This window comes from Cyprinus carpio, chromosome A9, assembly GCF_018340385.1.
Source record: "Cyprinus carpio isolate SPL01 chromosome A9, ASM1834038v1, whole genome shotgun sequence".
NCBI lineage: Eukaryota > Metazoa > Chordata > Actinopteri > Cypriniformes > Cyprinidae > Cyprinus > Cyprinus carpio.
Genome location: NC_056580.1, coordinates 29,769,916 through 29,792,415, shown reverse-complemented (window position 1 = coordinate 29,792,415; position 22,500 = coordinate 29,769,916). Strand labels below are relative to the sequence as shown.

The 22,500-nt window shown below is 38.1% G+C and overlaps 2 protein-coding genes across 2 annotated transcripts in view; both read left to right on the top strand.

Moving 5' to 3' along the window:
• Positions 1-22,500, top strand: part of LOC109060486 (phosducin-like 3) — a 261,660-nt gene that overhangs the window by 186,405 nt on the left and 52,755 nt on the right. The gene's annotated exons all lie outside the window — the stretch shown is intronic.
• Positions 13,755-22,500, top strand: part of LOC109096206 (plastin-2-like) — a 13,961-nt gene continuing 5,215 nt past the window's right edge. The window contains exons 1-9 of the mRNA XM_042764407.1: positions 13,755-13,830; positions 14,809-14,993; positions 17,038-17,140; positions 18,103-18,235; positions 18,318-18,399; positions 18,481-18,646; positions 19,791-19,933; positions 22,202-22,297; positions 22,376-22,500. The exon at positions 22,376-22,500 is cut by the window's right edge and continues 71 nt beyond it. Coding sequence (XP_042620341.1) covers positions 13,764-13,830; positions 14,809-14,993; positions 17,038-17,140; positions 18,103-18,235; positions 18,318-18,399; positions 18,481-18,646; positions 19,791-19,933; positions 22,202-22,297; positions 22,376-22,500 — 1,100 coding nt within the window. The 5' untranslated portion in view covers positions 13,755-13,763. The remainder of the gene's footprint in view (positions 13,831-14,808; positions 14,994-17,037; positions 17,141-18,102; positions 18,236-18,317; positions 18,400-18,480; positions 18,647-19,790; positions 19,934-22,201; positions 22,298-22,375) is intronic.

The following is a 22,500-nucleotide window of genomic DNA, read 5'->3' as shown; positions in this document are numbered from 1 at the left end:
GACACGCAGGAGAACAGCAGCAGAACAGAACAGGGACGGACGGAAGCCCAAACACGCCGTGAACGGGACGGATGAGACGGAGACCCGCGCCAAACATGGGACCCATGCAAGCATCACACACACCAGCACTGAAACACACACACACACACTACACAGTGTGTTAAATACTTCACCATATCAACCCTCTTCCAACAACAGCAGCCACACTTCTGCTAACAGTGTGTGTGTGTGTGTGTGTATATATATATATATATATATATATATATATATATATATATATTATATAATCTATTTGACCTTTTCTACATGACCTAGAGACCGGGGGGAAAAAAGAGCAAGGAGGTTATAAATTTGGAATTTACAGCACATAAAAACCGGAACATAAAAAAAGAGCTGTCACATGTACAAACACGAAAAGAAGCAACTCTACAGGGTTTCACACAGAGATAAACGAGTCTTAAAGCCATCTGAAATCACCTGTTACATCAGGCTTGAAAAACAAACACCTTCCATAATGACAAGATGCATTTCATACAGAAACAGCTGAAGCAAAGCCTCCAGTTATGATCTTGTCTGTAAGAACATTAAAGAGGTTCAGAGTCAGTCATTTCTGTGTCAAACACTGTATCAGTAAGAGAACTGAACAGCTAGTTCATGTAGTCATGTCACTCATCATGACTGCTCGACGTGTGTTAACACTCTTGTGCTGCTTGCATGGCCGACAAAAATGAAAGAATTATTTTTTTATTATTTCAATGAAGATAAAATACTATTTAGTCTGATAATATTTTTTTTATTTAATATTTTGTTTTTTTAGGTGATTTTATGGAATTAACTTTATAATATTTATGTAATAGCTATGATCCATTTATTACCTGTTAATCACTTTAGCATAGACCTGAAAATTACATTTCCAACTTAAACTTCGGTAAATCTTGAATGATTTGGAGCACAGACTTAAGTTTGGTTTCTTTGAAAAGAAGACACTTGGTAGATTATTGCTGAAGTGAAAAAAAAAACATTTGGTTTATTATTGATTTTGTGTTTGTTTGAATAATTAATTGATAAGTAATACTATTTTCAAATTTCATATGAAATAAATATTTTCCAAAAAGTGTTTGTGTGTGTGTGTGTGTGTGTGTGTACATGACTGTGTTACCTGTTCAGGATGACCCGTGCGGCGGGCGGCAGGTGTGTGTAGCGCTGCTGTGCGAGTGTGTGTGCGAGTGTGTGTGCCGCCGTGTGCAGCAGCGTCTGAGGAGAGTTGCAGCTGTTCTCGCTCCACAGTAACACGTGTGTGTAATTCCCAGACATCCTGAGCTCCGACACGGACACATGGAGCAGACCAGTGGGAAGAGCCACTAACTGATTCCCTTCAACGTTCAGAGACCTTAGAGACCTGAACACACACACACACACATCACATACACCACACAGAATATAACATTGGAATATATCATCACTGGAATCACTGTCAGAGTAAATTTGTCCAGCAGATAAACTATAAAAACTTTGAGAGCCAATCAGAATCCACCCTGCTTTGAAGAGCTTGAGCATTCAGTGCAGCAGATAACAAAACTTGCATTAATAACAGATTGTTATCTGTTTAGTTATGTTTATCATTATAGTTACTTGGAGTTATCATTATAGTTAATGCTATAGTTGTTAAATTTGTCATTATAGTTATCGGTAGATATCTTTACAGTTATCGCTATAGTTACTGTTTTATTTATCATTATAGTTATCAGTAGATATCGTTACAGTTATCATTATAGTTCATTGTTTGTTTATGTATAGTTATCGGTTTATATTGTTACAGAGTTTATCGTTATAGTTATTGTTTTATTTATCATTAAAGTTCAGTAAGATATTATTTAGAGTTATCACTATAGTTATTGTTTTCATTTATCATTATAGTTATCGGTAGATATCGTTACAGTTATCACTATACTTATTATTTAGTTTATCATTATAGTTATCGTAGATATCAATCGTTACAGTTATCATTATAGTTTTATTCATCATTATAGTTATCGTTACAGTTGAGTTATCGCTATATTTTTTGTGGTTATTGTTTTATTTATCATTATAGTTATCGGTAGATATCGTAGAGTTATCGCTATAGTTAATGTTTTTGTTTATCATAATTATCGGTAGATATTGTTACAGTTTTATCATAGTTATTTTTTATTTATCTTTAAAATTATGGGGAGATATTATTTAGAGTTATCACTATAGTTATCGTTTCATTTATCATTATAGTTATCGGTAGATATCGTGTACAGTTATCACTATAGTTATTATGTTATTTGATCAACATAGTTATCGGTTAGATATCGTTACAGTTATCGCTATAGTTACTGTTTTATTTATCATTATAGTTATCAGTAGATATCGTTACAGTTATCATTATAGTTTTATTCATCATTATAGTTATCGGTTTATATTGTTAGAGTTATCGCTATAGTTATCGCTTTATCTTTATAGTTATTGGTAAATATTGTGTTATAGGTTTTGGTATAGTTATTGTTTTTTATTCATCATTATAGTTATCGGTTTATATTGTTATTGTTAGAATGATGGCTATAGTTAGTTTTTATTTATCATTATAGTTATCGTAAGATTATCACTGGTATAGTTATTGTTTTATTTATCATTATAGTTATCGGTAGATATCGTTAGAATTATCTCTATAGGTATTGTTTTACTTATTATAGTTAGAGTTATCTCTATAGTTATTGTTTTATTTATCACTATAGTTATTTGTAGATTATCGCTATAGTTAATTTTTTGTTTATCATAATTATCGGTAGATATTGTTACAGAATTAGTTATAGTTATGTTTTAATTTATCATTAAAGTTATCCAGGAGATATGATTTAGAGTTATCACTATAGTTATCGGTTCATTTATCATTATAGCATTATCGGTAGAGTATTGTTAGATTATCGCTATAGTTATTTTTTATTTATCATTATAGTTATCGGTAGATATAATTACAGTTATCGCTATAGTCATCATTTTATTTATCATTATAGTTTATCAGTAGATATCGTTATAGTTATTGCTATAGTTATCATTATATTAAGCATTGTAGTCATTGGTTTATGTGTGAACAGGTCTGAGTGAATGATGATCACATTACTGTTAGTTGAAACTGAATGAACTCCAGAGCTTGACCTGAGGTGTCTGATGTCACTGCTGAGGGAAGTGAGGAGATTATAGGACACGTCCAGATGCTGCAGACTCGGAAGAGAGTACAGCCTACACACACACACACATAAATAAATAATCACTGTATTATTTTTTTATAGTAATAATTACAGTAACAAGGACAGAATTAGTGTGTGTATGTGTCTCTCACTGCTCGGGCAGCTGTGTGATCTTGCAGAAGGAGACGACCAGCGTCTGGAGCTTGTGGAGTTTGCTGATTTGAGCAGGAAGCTCCTCGATGGGGTTATTCCTCATCTTCAACACCTGCAGCTGATGAAGATCACACACCTGAGAGAGGAAGACGAGGGACCATGTCAAACAACAGCACATAATGTGCATCATGACAGAAACCACAACGACTGTAACGAACCTCCTGAGGAACTTGTGTGAGGTCATTGAAGGACAGGTTCAGATACTGGAGATGTTCAGACAGTGACGACACGTCAGGAAGATCACAGATGAAATGAGCCTGTGGGGGAAACACACTATATTAATAATACTTCATAAAGTTATTACTATTAATAGTATGAAAAAAAAATGCATTCATACGCATTTACGCCAATTTAATGCGTGATGAAGTCTATTAGACGTACGTGTTATGGACACTATTGAGACGTGCTGAAATCGCGTTTGGTCTTGTACTGTATCGCGTACCTTGTCAGTGTTGTGTGCTTGCTTGGCCATTTGGTGTGTTCAGCTGAATTTTGTTGTTGAGTTTTGTTAGAAGAATATAAAAAGCCTCAGCAGCCCTCGTATGAAGACCTAAGAGTGTAAAGACCATCGACTCTACCGTTCGACTCCACTAAGCTGGGACACCGCAAGGGACATAAGTATAGGTTTTGAATCATTCTCTTTCCTACTACTTGTTTCCCTTCTGTTTTCAGTTTTTATAACCAATTCTTACTATGTGTTTCCAGATCCCTACTATCACTACCACTCACAAACCACGCATCACACACTGTAGACAGCGAGATCCTAACAACCTGCACACTTTGCATATGTCTACTAATACACTACTTTCTTTTTCTATTGGTCTCTGGAATTGCCAGTCTGCTGTAAACAAAGCTGATTTTAATACTTCTATTACTAGTCATTCAAGACTAAACCTCATGGCCCTGACAGAGACCTGGATCAAACCAGAGGACACTGCTACACCTGCAGCACTCTCCAATAATTTATTTTCCCACTCCCCCCGTCTGACTGGAAGGTGTGGAGGTACTGGTTTGCTTATCTCTAATGATTGGAAATTTAATCCTTTACCATCTTTGGGTATCAACAGCTCCGTTGAGTCACATTCAGTCACTATTACCCACCCTCTTAAATTCCATTTTATAGTTGTTTATCAGCCCCCAGGACCACTAGGTAACTTTGTGGAAGAATTAGATGTGCTGCTCTCAACCTTTCCTGAGGATGGTACTCCCCTAGTTATGCTTGGAGACTTCCACATCCACCTAGATAAACCTCAGCCTGCAGACTTAGACTTCCACACTCTGCTTGTTTCATCTTCTCTTCTTAACAGTTATCATTTATTGTTTCTTGATGTTATAATGATTATTTATGCTTTATTCTTAAGTCTTGTTTATTGTTTTTCTGCTTCTTGTCTTCCAGGCCAGCTCGTACCACTCCTTCTGCCCCTTGTTTATCTGATGTTCACTCTAAGCATCGTTCTAAGCTCAAAGCTGCATAAAGAGTATGGCGCAAAACACAAAATCCTACTGACCTTAATGTTTATCGATCACTCCTCTCTTCATTTTCTGCTAATGTCTCCACTGATAAAAGGACATACTATCACAACAAAATTGACAAAAGTCTCACATGCTCTTTAAAACATTTTCCTCTCTCCTTTGTCCTCCTCTTTCCCCTCCTTCATCGACTCTAATAGCTGACGACTTTGCCACGTTCTTCATTAATAAAATTACAAACCTCAGTGCACAATTTGCCACATCATAATCTGTCAAACACATCTTACCAGCAAACATACACTCGTTTTCATCCTTCTCTTCACTCTCTGAGCCAGAAGTCTCCAAACTCATCCTTTCTAATCATCCTACTACTTGTCCGCTTGATCCTATTCCATCTCATCTACTTCAAGCTATTTCTTCTGCCATTGTACCTGCACTCACTCACATCATTAACATATCCCTCCACACTGGTGTTTTTCCCTCAACATTTAGACAGGCTCGTATAACCCCACTTCTTCCCAACTCTTTTAGAGAGTTACAGACCGGTTTCCCTACCTTTCATTGCAAAAACAATTGAACGAGTTGTGTTCAACCAAGTCTGAACAAGTACGAGGTGTGGCAGTGAGGCCACAGGAGAAAGGGGTTACATTGGTGCCGTGACCTGGATGGGAGTGAGGTTTAGTGGGGCGAGTGTAATGGAGGCCAGCGGGTATGTGCTGTGCAGGTAAACCTCACTTCCCTTATCTCAAGAGATGCACTTGCGACTGGCGTTAGAGGCTGCAGTCTTTAGCCTCCTTGTTAGTGCGTCCGCCTCCCATGCCGCAGACCTCTCAGATATGTCCTTCAAGGTATTTTGTAGAGGTGAGGTGTCCATGTCGTAACATCTAGCTACTGGGGTGCCTCAGGGCTCAGTTCTTGGACCACTTCTCTTCTCTGTCTACATGGCATCATTAGGTTCTGTCATTCAGAAACATGGCTTTTCATACCACTGCTATGCTAATGACACTCAACTCTACCTCTTATTCCATCCTGATGATCCATCGGTAGCTGCTCGCATCTCAGCTGTCTAACAGACATTTCTTGCTGGATGAAGGACCATCACCTTCAACTCAACCTTGCCAAGACAGAACTGCTTGTGGTTCCAGCAAACCCATCGTTTCATCACAATTTCACCATCAAGTTAGGCTCATCAACCATAACTCCTTCAAAAAACTAACAGAAACCTTGGAGTTATGATTGCTGATCAGCTAACTTTCTCAGAGCACATTGCTAAAACTGTCCGTTCCTGCAGATTTGCTTTATCCAACATCAGGAAGATCAGGCCCTTTCTTTCAGAACATGCTGCACAACTCCTTGTTCAAGCTCTTGTTCTGTCCAGGCTGGAGTATTGCAATGCTCTCTTGGCAGGTCTTCCAGCCAGTTCTATCGAAACCTTTACAATTAATCCAGAACGCGGGCAGCAAGATTAATTTTTAATGAGCTGAAAAGAATACACGTCACACCCTCTGTTTATCAATTTGCACTGGCTACCAATAGCTGCTCGCATAAAATTCAAAGCATTAATGTTTGTCTACAAAACCACCACTGGCTCTGCACCCCTTTACCTTCATTACTTCAGACTTATGTGCCCTCAAGAAGCTTGTGTTCTATAAGTGAACGATGCTTTATTGTTCATCCCAAAGAGACACAAAATCACTTTCACAGACTTTCACATTAACTGTATTAGTCAGTAGCTTTATGTGTGCACATACTGAGACTCATTTCTCCTCTACTCCTGATGAATACAAACACCAAACTGAAGTCAATAATGACCCAAGACCTCATTATATTGAACAAAACACAATTAGAGACATGCCCACAAACAGTTCCTTAAACTGTTATAAATAAAATAAATAAATGAGCCAATAGAGAAGTGCACATCCTCTTCTTCCTCTTTTAATCATAATGTTTCATTTCCTAAGGATATAAAGCTCTTTGTGTGGATGCAGAAGATCTGCTGTCACACGCCACTGAAGACATGAGAACACAGGCTTCCTTCAGCGGGACGCAGGAACTCTGACTCTACACTGATGAGAGAGAGGAGATCGATGACCACAAACACTCGATCAGGAGTCTGTGGGGGGCTGACAGCGTAAACGCAGCAGCAGACTGCTGATAAAGTGATTTCTGGGTTCTTACACTGAGCATTTCTTTAAAAAATAACCATGAATTAAAAAATGGTTTTCAGGAGCTGGCCAGTGAGGACTATTACCACACACACACACACACACACACACACTCACACACACACACACTCTCACACTCAAACACACACACATACACACACACACACACACACACACATACACACATTGACACTCAAACACACACACACACACACACACACACACACACACACACACACGCACGCACACACACACACACACACGCATACACTCTCACACACACACACACACACACACACACTCACACACACACTCACCTTGAAGCTGAGTCTGGTTCCTCCTCGCGTGATGCAGTCGAGGACGGCGAGTTCAGACGCACTGATGACGTCCTGCTCTCCCGCGCGTCGAAACGGGGATTGAGAGCGCCGGGAATTCTGGAAGTGTTTGCTGGTCACAGCGTTCAGAAGAACTTCATGAAGAACCAGAAGAACCAGAGAGTTTATGAACCGCTCACAACTGAACTAACGACTCTTAAATTACAGATGCATCGGATTTAAAGTGATGTAGCAAACAGAATGGAGAACTGAAATGAGAGCTAAAACAAAATAAAATCCTGTTCCATGTTTTTAATAAACTGTTTTGATTGTCACTATGAAGATGAACACAATATGAAGTATTTCCAGAAGCACTAATGATAATAATAATCATCAGTGTTGTTATTGGCACATATAGGAATTTCTGTTTCATTAATTTAAATAAATTAGAAAAAAGTTTTTGAAAGAAGTCTCTTCTGCTCACCAAAGCTTCATTTATTTAATCAAAAATGCAGTAAAACAATAAAAAATTCCAAATATTATTGCAATTTAAAACAGCTGTTTTCTATGTGAATCTCTGTTAAACTGTAATTTATTTCTGTGATGTGCAGCTGTATTTTCAGCATCATTCCTCCAGTCTTCAGTGTCACATGATCTTCAGAAATCATTCTAATATGATGATTTGCTGCTCAAGAAACATTTCTGATTATTATCAATGTTGAACACAGTTGTGCTGCACAATATTTTTGTTTTGCATTTTTGATTTTTTATTTTTAGATGGCATATTTATAGAAATTTATATTATTATCAATGTTGAACACAGTTGTGCTGCACAATATGCTGTTGTTTTAAACTTTCTGTTTGAACACTTTAACAGACATTCACACAGAAAAAAGTTTATTTTAAATTGTAATAATATTTCACAGTTTTTACTGTATTTGTGTGTGTGTGTGTGTGTGTGTGTGTGTGTGTGTGTGTGTGTGTGTGTTCTTGCCTGTGCAGGCCTCATGTTGTGTGTGCTCGGTCTGTCTCTCCAGTGTTGTCCATTGCTGATCCACTGATTGATCTTCAGATGGTCGACAAACTCCAGATTTACTCCTGAAAGAGTTTTGTGCACGTGCTTCCATCTGAACCATCGCTGCTAACTCTGAACACACACACACACACACACACACACACACACACACACACACACAGGTGTTTTGTGCACACTCGTCTGTCACACTGATGATCCAGCAGCATGTTGATGTATTATTACCACATATCATCTGTCTGCGGGGGATCCTGCGTGTGGGCGGAGACAAACCCTCGCAGCTCAGCGTCTGATTGGCTACTGCATCCTGCCATCCACAGTGCAGCTCCGACAGGAAGAGACGCAGCAGCTTCCTGTAGTTACAGCGGGACAGAACCGTGCTCCTCAGCCCGTCCGCTGACCTGCGGCCCGACCCGCTCACCTGCAGGAAGTCATTGAGGCAGAAGAGGTCAGGAGGTCGAGGAGGTCGAGGAGGTCGAGGCGCAGGTGTGGCGCGCTGAGGATGCTGGGAAAAACCACTGATGACCGGAACGACACCATCATCATCCTCACGAAGAGTCTGTGGACGACAGGTGGACTCACTCAGCTCAGCATGATCTGGAACACAGATAATTTCATTCATAGTGTGGGTAATTTACATCACAGTGATGAGAAATAAGACATTTCCCTCAAACTCAACACAATGAAATAAGACATGATATACCGCATAAAGAAAACAAAGCCCTTTTTTAGAACCAACAGTATTTCTGCATTGTGTGCATCAGCAGTGTAAAAAATATTACATGATGCAGAAATAATCTACAATTTTAATATCATATTATTATTTATTTTACAGTCATGAAAAATCAGTCGTCATATATTAATAGTTAATATTGAAACAGCAGTAATTCACTGGATTTTAACATCTAAATAATAAAAATGTGAATGGAATTAACTGAATTTTCCTGATGCATTGTCTTTACTATCAATAAATACATTCGTATCAGATCAAATGTCATTTTCATTCATCAGGGTGATTAATTTACTCTATCGATCCAAATATGATCATGAGCAGAACTTATGCAGTGAAGCAATGAATATGATGATCATGAAGTCACCCTCGGGTGTGTGCGCAGGCAGTGTCCTGTAGTGTGCTGTCTTTATAGGGGGCAGCGGGCGTCTCAACAGATTCATCACACCCTGCTTCATGACAACACCAGACATTATTAACATCACAAACACAAAGAAATAACACATCCCGGCGAACAGAAACAAGTTCTAAGAACATTTTGATAAAATTCACGTTAAGACATGAAAACGTTATTTCTGAATGTTCTCTAAATGTTTTTTAAATGTTTTAAACACTTTTCCCGAACATTCCATTTGATCATTTTGCAAACGTTATGGGAACGTTACATTTGAACGCTCTCTGAAACAAGAAGTAACATTTTAAAAACATTAGATGATCGTCCAACTAGAACATTTTAGTAGAAACACATTCCATGAACAATGTATAAATAATGTTTCTTTAGTGTTCATTATTAATTAAAGAACAGATAAGTTTGAGCGAACATTCCATTAACGTTACCTGAGAGATGGGAATATATTAATGAACATTCATATTTTTGCACGTTGCGTAGGCTATGTAAGTTATATATTATCATATATTAATAATTAATATAGCCTATTATATGACGATTTAAATTTGTGTTGTTATGTGAGAGGTAAAATTTGATGTTTTTATCGTTGTTTATTAGATGTGAATTATTTGGTTTCTCCGTCGTTCACACATTTCAACTTTAATCCATGAAAACAGAAATAAAGCGCGCGCCTGAAACTCACCAGAGCTCCGCCGAGAGTCTGAGTCCTTAGCAACCGGCCTAGCAACCGCCTGTCAAACTTACAACAACGCGCGGAAACATCAAAGGCAAACGTGTCTCCTTTGTGACGTCACCTGCTGGTTCCACTGCGCGTGTGTCTCCTTTGTGACGTCAATTGTTGTTCTGCATATATTATATACTCAGGTAAAGCAATTTCATTGCAAATGGTTAAAGAAATAATGCAGTTTAATAGTTTCTTCCAGAAACATTAGAGGAACGTTTATTCAGAGTTATCCCGTCTTTAATAATGTTCTCAAAACATCATCCCTACATCGTTCATGGAATGGTTTTGTTTTATTATTTAGTTTGGTTGTTTTATTTTATTTTTTTTTTTTTATTTTTTTAATTTAAGAGATCAAAAGTAACGTTCCCATATTGTTTGCCAAATGATAAAATGGAATGTTTCCTTAACGTTCACATAACCAAGAAAACATATTTATAAAAACCGGATGCTACACCTGCAACGTCAGTGAACCTAGAAATAATGTTTTTATAAGTTAATGGGAACATTTGCAAATCATTCTTAGACATGTTTCTGTGAGCTGGGACATCAGTGTCTCATCAATGGATGCTCTGCAGTGAATGGGTGCCGTCAGAATGAGAGTCCAAACAGCTGATAAAAACATCACAATAATCCACAGGGTTTGGATTAAAGCAAAAGTTAAAACAAAAAAATCTGCTGAAAATAATCCACAGCACTCCAGTCCATCAGTTAACATCTGGAGAAGACAAAAGATGAAACACATCCAGCATTAAGATGTTTTTAACTCAAATACATAGAGTCTATAATCCATAATAACACTTCCTCCAGTGAAAAAGTGTTCTGGTGTGAATCAGGAGAGAAATCTGCATCAAAAATCAGCTCTAAACAAATATGTGTCTGGATTTTGATGTGAGAGACAACAGGAGATGCACTTTTTCACTGGAGGAAGTGTTATTATGGATTATGGACTCTATGTATTTGAGTTAAAAACATCTTAATGCTGGATGTGTTTCAGCTTTTTTCTTCTCCAGATGTTAACTGATGGACTGGAGTGCTGTGGATTATTTTCAGCAGATTTTTGGTTTTAACTTTTGCTTTAATCCAAACCCGGTGGATCATTTGATTGTGGAAACACTTGCAGCAAATCATAAGATGATTCTTTAATGATGACATTAGTTGATCCAAACATGTGGTTATGTTCTTGAATGGATCCATTCAGAAGATCAAACCTCGGTGCTGTCAAATCTCAGAAGTGTGTCAGATGCTGTCAGATGTCCATCATGTTTGTTTGAGTGTGCAGATGTCAAGCGTTTTACCTTATAAAGACATGGAGTGTGTGTGTTCCTGTTTCGAGTGTTGTATAGGTCGCTGTATGTCACTTCCTTCCTCCCACATTTGAATAGAGTCACTGCAGCTCCTCTGAACGCGTCCAGACTCCGAAGCAGCCTGAAGCCCAGCGTCCGTCTGCAGGTAAGAGAACCTCTTCAAACCCATCATTCAGACAGAAAACATGCTCCACTCTTCTGAATACAGCGATCTCGCTCAGCTGTGCTGAACACAGACACAGCTTTATTTTAAGAGTGGATAAAGATCGAGCAGGTTTGTGTTTCTGATGCATTTCATTAGATTCTTGACTTCACAGGTTTAGATTCATATTAATGAAACAGCCTGCAAAATACAGACATACAGTCGAGTCCAAACATCTGAAAGTGAAAATAGTGACATCTGCAAATGCCATCTAATTTAATAACTTTGTTTTTCCATTTCAAATGTCACTGCACTGAACCAAAAACAGTGTACTCAGAAATTGCTAGTAAATTGCATAAATAATTACAAGGAGATGGCAAAAAACAAACAAAAAAACATTGAATTGAATGTGAAATTGTGCATTAGACAAACAGATTTTTTTATTATTATAATTTTGTGAAACACTTTACAACTTCACTGTAAAAATACATAAATAAATAAAGATTGGAGGACGTTTTAAAAGATTATGGTCATTTCTCTGTGATTGTTTGAGGAGTTTACTAGCACTTTCTGAGTCAGTGTAGGCTAAGAATGGTGGATCTGAATGTCAGCGCTCTCTCAGTCTTCGAGGCCTGATGCATGTGTCTCTTTGATGAAGTGTTGGGGGTTTTGAGTGTAATCTGAAGCAGAAGTGAAGCTCAAACAGGAAGCTGCGGTTTGAGCAGAGACTGCACGAGTTCTGATGTGAAGCTGCAGCTCGATCTCCAGCATCTGCTCACGATCTCATCTCTGAGCCTTAAAGTATTGTTCACACCTTCGCCAAGTGTATGATGTGCAGCAGCAATTATTCATCATATCACATCAGCTTCCAGGCCATCGTCAGATAGCGAGGAAACAAACACGTCTGAAAGAGGAAGATCAGAGCATGTGACGCACGGCAAACTGACATTTTGAAACGATACTGAAATAAGCAGCAGTTGTTCTGTTGCTCAAGTGTTTACAGACGGAGTTTCCAGTGAAACGTGACAGATTTGTGCAGATGAAATAAAAGCACTTATCTTTGCCATAAAAGATGCAAACGAGCAGTGACTGCTGTGAACAGACGTCTCTTTAAACAGAGCAACATTTGCATGTTAAATGCATTGATATGAGCGTCCGTCTGATGGGATTTACATCAATAAAACACAGATGAGCTCTCAGTTTAGTTAGTTCTCTCAGTACAGACTGGTTTCTGGAGATGTGAACTAACAAAAATGACGTCTGGATGATTAGAGGATCTCACTCACATTCTTTTAAAAAAACACATCTCAGAATCACAAGCAGGAAGTCCAAGCCCCACCTAACACAAACATGTTTAACAACGTTCTTCTAACATTCCCATTTATGAAAACCTTATTTCTGAATGTTCTCCAAATGTTGAAAACAACCAGTTTTGTAAACTTTCAACTAAAAATTTCCAAGTTCCATGAAAGATTTATAAATGAGAACGTTATAAAAGAACAGATAACTCCTGTGCTAACGAGAATTTGTTCTAAGAACGTTTTGATAACATTTCCATTAAGTTCTGAATGTTCTCTCGAGTGCACAAAACATCCAGTTTTTTGTCTGAGCAAAAGTTACATTTTATTATGAGAATGTAACATTTAAAAAAGCATCCAGCTAGAACGTTTCAGACATAAAACTCTTCATGAACGATGCATAAATAACATTCTGAGAACATTATTAAAAATAACGATGAACGAATGTTCTATTAATGTTACTTGAAGAACTTTTGTTCACCACGTTCTCTGTCAGATGGATGTGTTTATATTTTCATAACTGCTGTAAATGTACAGTAAAGGTCACTGGCACTGCTCGAAGCCTCAGTAAGAGTTAATAATAATAGTCATGTAGCTGTATCTTCTCTCCTCAAACCACACGCTGTCACTCAGAGAACAGCAGCAGCAGTGTGTTTCCGGCGTCAAGCTCTTGCACAAGCTCTTCTCTGGACGTGTTGATCAGTCTCTCTCTCGTCTGATCCTCAGGTGATCTATCGTGACAGGAGAAGATGGCGGGCACATCACACATCCCAGTGGAGGAGATGGAGGAACTGAGAGAGGCCTTCAGTAAAGTGGGTGAGTCTCAACGCTTTTACACACACACTTCAGACTCAACCGATTCATGACTACAGAAGGGAAGATTTGATTCCAGTTCCTTAGATATTTTATAAATTATTATTTTAGTACTTTTGCCCAAATAATTTGTTCAACAAAAATACTAACAAAAATAACAGTACATTTGTTTTAAACAAAGGAGCATTTATGACACAGTGAACATGATTCATTAAAGAATCGGTTCGTTACATCGATTCAAACTGGGTTGTTACTGTAAACTAAACCTGAACTAAAACTATTAAAAATGTATTTTGCTCATTAAATTAGTGCTGAAATAAAACTAAATTAAACTCTTAAAAAAACAGGAATATTAACTGAAATAAATTGAAGTACTAAAATTAGTAAACTGTGATAAAAAGAAAAATTATAAAAGCACATAAAATTACTAAAACGTCAACTAATATGAAAACTCAAAATATAAAAATAAAAGCTAAAAGTAAAAAAAATAAAAGCCTCAAAATATAAAAAATACTATTATAGTATATAAAGAATACTAAAATAGCACTGTTACAAACCTGCATGAGACAGCTGAATGATTCATTCAAACCACTGTTATTTCAAGCATAGTTTTTATTTTATTTAATTATATATAAATATTAGGTGAAAAACTTACATGAAAAAAACTAATTAAAATGTTGCTTTAAAAAATTACAGAAATAAATACATTTAAATTAAAGGACTACAATATTAGAACTAAAACTGAATTAAAAATAAATTAAGCTACATAAAGATATAAAAAAACAAAAACAAATAAAATGGCAAAAGCACAAAACAAAATGACTAAAACCTAGAAATAAAATGAAAACTGAAATAAGCTCATTTCATTAGATTGATTCAAAGAATCTAAAGCTGCATTTGAGACACTGAGTTTTGTCGTGTAATTCATTAAAGAGTGACTGAGAGCATGTGTTGGCACTGACCTTTGACCTCGCCCCCAAGATGTGGACGGTAACGGTCACATCAGCACCGACGAGCTGACACAACTCTTCAGGGTGGCGAACCTTCCTCTGCCGGGATACCGTGTGCGTGAGATCGTCCAGGAGCTCAGCCGGACCATGGACCTCAACCAGGACGGCAAGATCACCTTCGACGAGTTCGCCAAGGTCAGGTCAAAGGTCACCTCAGCATTTCTGAGGTTTTCCAGAACAAATATCTAAACATCCTTGACATCAGATATTAAGCCCTGTTTTCACAATTTAAAATGAATCCTTTTTTTTTTACTTGAAACAAGAATGAATATCTTAAATATTAGCAGATTTTTCTCACCCCATTGGCAGATATTTCTTGTTTTAAGTAAAAACTCAATTAAATTTGATCAGTTTTAAGGATATCTTATTTCTCCAGGAAATGTATCTTGATTTAAGTGAGTTTAGATATTGGTATTGGAAAATAAGACAAAAGTACTGAAGAAGAAAATATTTTTTTCCAGTGATGAGAAAGAAAATCAAGTTCTTCAGTTTGGTGACAGTAGTGCTGTGTTTTTTTTTTTTTTTTTTTTTAAACTGAAAAACACTTTTTAATAAATAATATAATATAAACAGAATTTTATATATATATATATATATATATATATATACACACACACACACACACACACACATATATATATATATAAATTATGATATAATAGTACAAGAAAAAGGAAGTGTTGATATAAGTAAATTAACCACAGTTCATTTTATGATTCCAGAAGTTTAATATGCTGTATATTTTGTATAGCTGTTTTTATCTCTGCCATTTTAATGTTAATTTTTGTTAACGTTTTAGTAAATTTGTTGTTTGCTAGTCATTTTTAGTACATATATATATGTGTGTGTATGTGTGAATATAATTTTTTATTTAAACTTTATTTAAATTTTTATTTCAGTTTTAGCTTATAATTATATATATTATACAGTTTTTAACTTATATATATATATACACACACACACTTAGTATACAATATTAAAATGAGAAATGATGCCTTGGGAAGTACCTGAAATAAAAGATATTTTATTCTTTATTTTATTTTCAGTTTCATTTAACGTTTTCTTTATTTTAGGTAATTTTTTTATGGTTTTTAGGTTTTAGTTTCAGTTTTAGTTTTAGTGAATTGTATGATAGAATGATAGTCATGGTCCTGCGAGCAACTGAAGGCCTCCATCTGTCTCCATCTGTGTCAATCTGTGTCCATCTGTCTCCATCTGTCTCCGTCTGTGTCCATCTGTCTAGGTCTGTCTCCGTCTGTATCAATCTGTGTCCGTCTATCTCCATCTGTGTCCATCTGTCTCCGTCTATCTCCATCTGTCTTCGTCTGTGTCCATCTGTCTAGGTCTGTCTCCGTCTGTGTCCATCTGTCTTCATCTGTGTCCATCTGTCTCCGTCTGTCTCCATCTGTGTCCATCTGTCTCCGTCTGTCTCCATCTGTGTCCATCTGTCTCCGTCTGTCTCCATCTGTGTCCATCTGTCTCCGTCTGTGTCCATCTGTCTTGTTCTGTCTCCGTCTGTCTCCGTCTGTGTCCATCTGTCTTCATCTGTGTCCATCTGTCTCCGTCTGTCTCCATCTGTGTCCATCTGTCTAGGTCTGTCTCCGTCTGTATCAATCTGTCTTCGTCTGTGTCCATCTGTCTCCATCTGTCTCCGTCTGTCTCCATCTGTGTCCATCTGTCTCCGTCTGTGTCCATCTGTCTCCGTCTGTCTCCATCTGTCTCCGTCTGTGTCCATTTGTCTAGGTCTGTCTCCGTCTGTCTCCATCTGTGTCCGTCTATCTCCATCTGTGTCCGTCTATCTCCATCTGTCTCCGTCTGTGTCCATCTGTCTAGGTCTGTCTCCGTCTGTATCAATCTGTCTCCGTCTGTGTCAATCTGTCTTCGTCTGTGTCCATCTGTCTCCGTCTGTCTCCATCTGTGTCCATCTGTCTAGGTCTGTCTCCGTCTGTCTCCATCTGTCTAGGTCTGTCTCCGTCTGTCTCCATCTGTGTCCATCTGTCTCCGTCTGTCTCCATCTGTGTCCATCTGTCTCCGTCTGTCTCCATCTGTCTCCGTCTGTGTCCATCTGTCTCCGTATGTCTCCATCTGTCTCTGTCTGTGTCTGTGTATTTTTTTTTGTGTGTGTGTGTGTGTCTCTATCTTTTTTCTTCTTTTTTGTATATCTCTCTATATGTGTCTGGTGTTGTATGTGATGATGAAGTCAGAAGTGGCCAAGACCTTCCGTAAAGCCATTAATAAGAAGGAGGGCATCTGTTCAGTGGCTGGAACCTCAGAACAGTCTGGAACGCAGCACTCGTACTCCGGTGAGACCAACACACTGCAGAAAATCACACACAAACCAGAGCAAACCTGAGGGAACACAACAGCTTTACACACACCACATCACGACAGGGAACCTTCTCACAGCTCTCACTAACGTTTTAGAAGAACTAAATAAATGCTAGGAGAAAAAACATTTGTGCATTACATTTACATTTAGTAGACACTTTTATCCAAAGCAACTTACAAAAGAGCACAAAACCAACAAAAGAGCAATAATATGTAAGTGCTGTGACAAGCCCCGGTTAGTCTAACGCAGCAAGGGTTTTTAATAATAAATAAAAAGAAAACAAGTAGATAGAATAGAAATAGAATTAATAATAATTATTTAATGTTTATGAAATGTTCCCTAAAACTTTATAAATATTTGATAAACGTTGAGAGACAACATTCTGAGATCAACATTCTCTAAACGTCCTTATGATGTTGTTAGCACTTGATGAACTTTCTCATAATGTTGAGAGAAAACATCCTTAAAAATAAATATTCAAATTACATTTTGGGTAGAAATAAAAATTAGTAGAACATTGTACAAAACGTTTTTGTAACCTTTTAATAACATTCTAATCACAACAAGAAAACTGTTCATTTTAATATTTTTTGCATATTAAAAAAAAATTCTAATAAAGTTATATTATTGGGTAAAAAATAAAGTTATTAGAACATTTAAGAAACGTTTTAGTCATTTTTAAATAAAATTCTAATCACAACAAGAAAACTGGACATTTTAACTTCTTAATATTTAGAATATTAAAAATCAATGTTTAAATAATGTTAGATTTTGTGTGAAAATAAAGTTAGTAGAACATTTAAGAAATGTTTTTGTAACCTTTAAGTAACATTCTAATCACAAGAAGAAAACTAGACATTTCAGTGTTTTAAAAACATTTCAAAACAATGTTCCACGATGTTTCTGAACTCAATTGCTTGTCTGGGCCGTGTGCAGAGGAGGAGAAGGTGGCGTTCGTGAACTGGGTCAATAAAGCGCTGGAGAAGGATCCGGACTGCCAGCATGTTCTTCCTATGGATCCCAGCTCCAACGATCTGTTCACCGCGGTGGGCGACGGCATCGTGCTCTGGTACTGCAGCGTTAAAACACCTTCATGTTCAATACCATGAAATTTCACTTGTCAGACATATGAATTTATGCTCTGTTCACAGTAAAATGATCAACCTGTCTGTGGCAGACACCATTGACGAGAGAACCATCAACAAGAAGAAGCTGACACCCTTCACCATCCAGGTCTGTCCACAAACACTGGAGTCTTTCACACACTGCTGATCTGTTGGAGTTTAATGCTGATGTTCATGTGTAAATGTGCAGGAGAATCTGAACCTGGCGCTGAACTCGGCCTCCGCCATTGGCTGCCACGTGGTGAACATTGGAGCAGAGGACCTGAAAGAGGGCAGGCAGCATTTAGTGCTGGGACTCCTGTGGCAGGTCATCAAAATCGGCCTGTTCGCTGACATCGAAATTAGTAGGAATGAAGGTACAAATTACTACAAAACCATCACACAAGAATAGATAAATAATATTAATCATTTAAAAAAAAATTGTCATCACTTACTCTCCCTCAAGTTGTTCCAAATCTGTATGAGTTTCTTTCTTCTTTTGAACATAAAAGAAGAGATATTGCTGAATGTTGGTAATCATTTCCATTGACTGCTATAGTATTTTTTTTCCTTACTATGGAAGTCAATGGCTACTGTCAACTCTTTGGTTACCAACATTCTGCAAAATCTCTTCTGTTATCCTCACAGTTATATTCCTTCTTAGAGAAAAATGGCATCTGTGAGGATTTCCAGTCAGGATTTAGACCGTATCATAGTACTGAGACTGCTCTCCTTAGAGTTACAAATGACCTGCTCTTATCATCTGATCGTGGTTGTATCTCTCTATTAGTGCTATTGGATCTTAGTGCTGCATTTGACACTACTGACCACACTATTCTTTTGCATAAACTAGAACACTTTGTTGGCATCAATGGAAGTGCATTAGCATGGTTTAAATCGTACTTATATGACCGCCATCAGTTCGTAGCAGTGAATGAAGAGGTATCATATCGATCACAAGTGCAGTATGGAGCACCTCAAGGCTCAGTACTAGGGCCGTTACTTTTCTTATTTGATATATAATATACTCTTATTTTTTCTTTACTTATCTTTATATCCAAACATAAAACCTAAAATTAACCATTAGGTTGTACAGAACATTTCCTTATGGTTATTTTTAGGTTTTATTTCCACAACTATAAAATAGAGAATGTTCTGTGTAAGTTATTAAATGACTGTAAAAATAAAACCTAAAAGTAACCATTAGAGAACATTCTGTATGTTATTTTATAGTTCTACATATAAAACCTGTTTATGTTATTTTATGGTTGTCTAAAAAACCTCCCTGCAATGTTCTGGTAACATTATTTTATGGTTGTAAGAAATACTAATCTTAAAAAAGAACATTCCTGGAACATTATTATTTGGTTAAAACAAGAACTAAACCAAGAACAAAATAATAACTTTAGGGAATGTTCTGAGTTTGTGTCTTTCTTTACAGTAAATGACACATGTGTTGATCTAATGAACGATATTCAGACATTACAAGAGTCACATGATCACGTGTGTGTGTGTGGGCAGCTCTGATCGCTCTGCTCAGGGATGGAGAGAGTCTGGAGGATCTGGTCAAACTGTCTCCTGAGGACCTGCTGCTGCGCTGGGCCAACTATCATCTGGAGGAGGCTGGCTGTCCCAAAATCAACAACTTCAGCTCCGATATCAAGGTCAGTGAAGATACTTTACTGTAGCAGAACATAAAAACACTTCAGACTGAACCCCAGACATGATGGCTATCTATCTATCTATCTATCTATCTATCTATCTATCTATCTATCTATCTATCTATCTATCTATCTATCTATCTATCTATCATCTATCTATCTATCTATCTATCTATCTATCTATCTATCATCTATCTATCTATAGCAACAACCCAGGTAATAGCAAAACCCTAGCAACACTATCCATGACCTTAAAGCTCACAAACTCAAGATTTGAAAATGATTTTAAACTTTCAGGCTTTTAATTTTTTTCATTTACAATTACATTAGAATAGAATAGAATAGAATAGAATAGAATAGAACAGAACAGTATAGAACAGAATAGAATAGAATAAAACAGAATAGGTAAGTGCTAGTATTAATTGCTCAAATGCTGGTGAAAAAGATGTGCCTTTAGACGTTTTTTTAAAATACTCAGCAGCTCGAATTGAGATCGGCAGGTCGTACCAGCAGCTGGGAACAGTCCAGGAAGAGGTCCATGAGAGAGATTTTGTGCCCCTTTGGGATGAACCACAAGACGCTGTTCACTTGCAGAACGCAAGCTTCTGGAGGGCTTCCTAATGTTGTATAAGGCAAACCTGCAGGACCGGGCTGTTGTGGCAATACTCCTAGGTTTCTGGCTGTCTGGAAGGAGTTATGGTCAATGAACCCAGCTATACAGAGAAGTTGTGATAAAGTTATGGGTTGGCTGAGAACATGAACAGTTCAGGGGCAGCTGTGGCCTAATGGTTAGAGATTTGGACTTGTAACCAGAAGGTCGCAGGTTTGAGTCTCGGTGCTGGCAGGAGTTGTAGGTGGGAGGGAGTGAATGAACAGCGCTCTCTTCCACCCTCAATACCCCATGGCTGAAGTGCCCTTGAGCAAGGCACTGAACCCCCAGTTGCTCCCCGGGCGCTGGATATAGCTGGCTACTGCTCCGGGTGTGTGTTCACGCGGGATAAAAAATGGTGTTCACTTCTCACTGCTGTGTGTGTGCACTTGGATGGGTTAAATGCAGAGCACCAATTTCGAGTATGGGTTACCCTACTTGACAAATGTCACGACTTTCACTTTCACTTCAGTCTTAGCAATGCTGAGTTGAAGGTGATGGTCCTTCATCCAGCCAGAAATGTCACTCAGATGCGAGCAGCTACTGTCGGATCATCTGGTTGGAATGAGAAGTAGAGTTGAGTGTCATCAGCATAGCAGTGATAAGAAAAGCCATGGTTCTAAATGACAGATCCTAATGACGTCATGTAGACAGAGAAGAGAAGTGGTCCAAGCACTGAGCCTTGAGGAACCCCAGTAGCAAGAAGTTGTGACTTAGAAACCTCACCCCACACCCTGAAGGACCTACCTGAGAGGTAGGACTTAAACCACAGGAGTGCAGTTCCAGAGATGCCCATCTTTCTGAGGGTGGACAGTAGAATCTGGTGGTTAACTGTGTCAAAAGCAGCAGACAGATGAGTTGATGAGTACTGAGGATTTGTAAACTTCTCTTGCTAGTCGCAGGGCTTCAGTAACCGAGAGTAAGGCAGTCTCAGTTGAGTGGCTGCTTTTGAAGCCAGATTGGTTGCTGTCCAGGAGATTGTTCTTTGCAAGAAACATAGAGTGTTGGTTGAACACAACTCGCTCAAGTGTCTTTGCAATGAATGGAAGAAGGGATGTCTGTAGTTTTGGACTTAGAGAGGGCTTCTTAAGCAGTGGGGTTATCGGAGCCTGTTTAAATGCTGTGGGAAAGGTTCCAGAGTGAAGAGAGGTGTTGATAATGTGAGTGAGTGCAGGTATAACTGAAGAAGAAATGGCCTGAAGGAGGTGAGTGGGGATTGGATCAAGCGGACAGGAAGTAGGATGATTGGAAAGGATACGTCTGGAAGCGTCTGCCTCCGAGAATGGAGAGAAGGAGGAGAGACTAAAGTGTTGTCGTGTGTAGATAAGGTCCAGTTGGCTACCTGATTTGTGAGCAGCTGTAGAAGACACTCGCTTGAGGTTGAATGAGAAAAGCAGAGAGTTGAAGTCAGAAGCATGAGGTTTTTGTTTTTGTATGTTGAATTCTGAAGTAGTACCAGAGGAACACCGTCCTCAACTTTTAACATTTTGTCATGAGCAACTCTAGTTTAATAACTCTAGTATTAATAATGTAAATGAAGCTGCTCTCTGGAGGTAAATATGTTGAAACACACTGTGATGGACACAGAGCACTCGTAACCTCACCTTCACCTGTTGTCTGAAGACTCCAAGGCCTATTACAACATCCTGAACCAGGTGGCACCCAAAGGAGACGAGGAGGGCATCCCAGCCATCCCGATCGACATATCTGGAATACGGGTGAGGAAACACCTCCTCAACACATCATTCACATGCACACGTTCAGACAGCACTTCATTAAGACTCCTATCTTAACAGGAGAAAGATGACCTGAAGAGAGCCGAGTGCATGCTGGAACAGGCCGACCGGCTCGGCTGCCGACAGTTCGTCACGGCCACAGACGTGGTCCGCGGAAACCCCAAACTCAACCTGGCCTACGTGGC